This window comes from Triticum aestivum, chromosome 7A, assembly GCF_018294505.1.
Source record: "Triticum aestivum cultivar Chinese Spring chromosome 7A, IWGSC CS RefSeq v2.1, whole genome shotgun sequence".
Classification (NCBI taxonomy): Eukaryota; Viridiplantae; Streptophyta; class Magnoliopsida; order Poales; family Poaceae; genus Triticum; species Triticum aestivum.
The window spans coordinates 72,534,249-72,537,157 of NC_057812.1; the positions used below are offsets into that span (position 1 = coordinate 72,534,249).

Below are 2,909 nucleotides of genomic sequence, written 5' to 3' on the forward strand. Positions count from 1 at the left end.
TGAAAAACATAACTCCGGCAACTTTTGTGTGATGATATGGTAATATTCAATTGGTTACCTGATAACTTACGTATAAACACCACAGTAACTTTGACCCGTGGGAAAGAAGTTGTTGAAAAACATACCCTTGATAACTTCTACATAAATAGCATGATATTACGCAACACAGACCTGATCATAGGTGGCCAACGAGACGGTCTGGTATCGACTCAGCTCGGCACCTAAAGGGACTAGTCCGACACGAGCCACAAAGTTTTGTTTATAAGCAGACTTTAACGTGTCCGCACGTGGACCTCATCTTGCGGCCGAGGCAAGACACCGATGCTAGAAGGGGGTACTGCAGACCTGATAATTAACCTACAAATGTCATGGTAATTTTTTACCTAGAAAAAATTAGTCGAAACATACACCTGGTAACTTCAATGTAAACATCACGGTAAATTATGTACTGCAGTCATGATAACTTATGTAGTCCAGGTGTGATTACTTTTGACTTGAAAAAGAAATTCGTCGAAACATACCAACATGGGATCTAGTTTCGAAGGTCTCGTTGCGACAAATCTTTTATGTAAAGACAAATTTTCAATCGGCTGACGGTTTAAGCTACAAAACATTTTGAATCCTCATTTTTCGAAAAGTATGTGATGACATCATTAGTCTTGTTTTTTTCATGCATGCATCTAATTAGGAGCTTTCTAACCCTCATATGCATGCAAACTAGCAGAGAAGTTTGCTTTTATTTGGCAGGAGAGATGCGCATGCAACGCGCAGATGAGATTAGCAATCTGGAACAATTGTTCAGATCTATTTCTATAATCAGAACGTTTGAAAGATATAACAGTCCTATTATTAATGTTCATACTGCTGGACAAATCAGTCTACAAAGGAAAAATAAAATCAAAGTCATCCAAGTAGGACATGTCTCACGACAACATCGCCAAATCGTACCATCCAACCTACAACAACATATTAGCAGGCAAAGGGCGCCACCTTGCATGTATGCCCATACATGGCTGCCCCCTGGTTGCCGCATCCGTCCTCTCTGCCCTCCCGAGAGTCGCATGGCCCATGGGCGGAAAGCTTCCAATGCCCGGCCACCTTCGTGCATGCACGCACGCACGCCCATGGCCGCCAGAGTGCATTCCGTGGATGGGCTCTCCTAACCGTAGTTTATAACCTGCATGGCCGCCATTGGAGCCATATACCTCCCTCGCGCCCATTGCTCCGCCCAGCTTATATATACAATTAGCCGGCAGGCCGAAAGTGACACGGAGAGCCCTATAGGTAGCTGACCTAGGCGATGGAACCAAGGGTATTTGCATGCACTGTGCTGCACTCATGCACGGGTGGCCAACGAGCTGCCGGTACGCATAGTATAGACGTCCTAGGGTGGTTACTCCCCTTTAGGAGTAGCCTACTTCTTTTAGCAATGGGAAACTCTTAAAGAAACGGTGCTCCTCCCGCCTAGCTCGATGACTCGAGCGATCTCGACTCAATTTGGTAAGGCCGATGGAGTTATAAATGGGTGCGTACGCGGACACAACCTCCTTGACAAGTACGTTAATGGTGCGTGCGTGCGTAGTGTGGAGTAGGGACAAAGTTCATGTGGTGACAAACGAGGAAATGCTACTCCACTTATGAAGCGGTGAGAGATATGCATCGGGATGAAGATCACGGCGGCCGCTGATTCGCGCGGGGTGATCCGGATCAAAGATACCATGTCCCACGGATTTGGCTGTCATGCCAACATGTCATACTACAACGGTTTTCAACTCGTACAAACACCGAATGGACCTTGATAACGATGGTTCGGTCCAACGAACAAATCAGTCACTTCAGCACCGAACACATGGTGCATGCATGCGAGATTCCTGCCCTGATGAATGAAGAAGAACCGATCTGGAGGGGCCAGCAGATAAAGGTCTCTTTCTGCGTCCAACATGGCAATTTGTATTTGCGACATGGCATAGGTCTGGACCACCAGCACCGGCCGGCGCCGCACACAGGCCGGCGATGAGCAGAAAGTTGGCCCGTTTTATTCGGTGATGAGGATATGATATGAGGTCACCGCCCTCGTCGTTCGTTCGTTCGTTCGTCGCAGTCAGGGCGAGTGCGACACAGGCGACCTCCACCATCGCAATGCTTGGTCCCTCGTAACGGAAAACCGCTAGCACGGGCAGGCCCCTATAAATCACCTCGGCGTCGTGCAGCTATGTACCCAACTCACTAGTCACCACCACCGCCACAGTCTAGAGCGCCTAGCATTTCACCACGTACTACGAATCTAGCTAGCTCCTCGATCGCTCCTCTCATGGCGTCCAGCTCGAGCGCGTTGAGGATGCCCGCGGCGGTGTGCGCCGTGCTCGTCCTGCTGCTGCTGTCCGCCGTCTCGCGCTGCGAGGCCGACCTCCTGCAGGTAACGGTGGCCGGCGGCCGGAGAATGCTGGCCGGTGGGAGCAATGCCGCCGCCGCCTTCTCGCGGCCGACGGAGACGACTGCCGGGAGTAGCTCGTGGCGGGCAGCAGATGGGAGGGCGACGGCGGCGATGCCGTACTCTGAGTCGAAGAGGTCCAGCCCCGGCGGCCCGGACCCTCAGCACCACTAATGATCAAGTAAACTCGCCTTGTAAAGTAACTTGTGTCGGTTAAGGATGCGCCGTAAGTTGGAATCTATGAGTCCCTCGACTTCGACTTCTAGAGAGTCATATACTATCTTACTCTTTCCATTAATAAATGACTCAACTTTGTAATAACTTTATAGAGAGTACTTAACACACAAGTCTTGTTCGTGTCTCTGCAGCACGCTAGAAAAATAAAGCGTATCGATCATGCCATATACCCTTCTTTTCTCCTTTTCATGCGATGGCGGGTGAATTCAGCATTTACCGTACCTGCAACATGGGCATGTGC

At 49.7% G+C, this 2,909-nt stretch overlaps 1 protein-coding gene across 1 annotated transcript; it reads left to right on the plus strand.

Annotated features, from left to right (window-relative positions):
- The first annotated feature begins 2,242 nt into the window (after positions 1-2,242).
- On the plus strand, positions 2,243-2,605 carry LOC123149063 (uncharacterized). Its single transcript, XM_044568599.1, has one exon. The coding sequence runs from the start codon at positions 2,312-2,314 to the stop codon at positions 2,603-2,605; it is 294 nt and encodes a 97-aa protein (XP_044424534.1). The 5' UTR covers positions 2,243-2,311.
- Positions 2,606-2,909: the final 304 nt, after the last annotated feature.

Excerpts from the sequence above, each read along its gene's own strand:
- LOC123149063 (XM_044568599.1), top strand. The coding sequence starts at position 2,312 with ATGGCGTCCAGCTCGAGCGCGTTGAGGATGCCCGCGGCGGTGTGCGCC.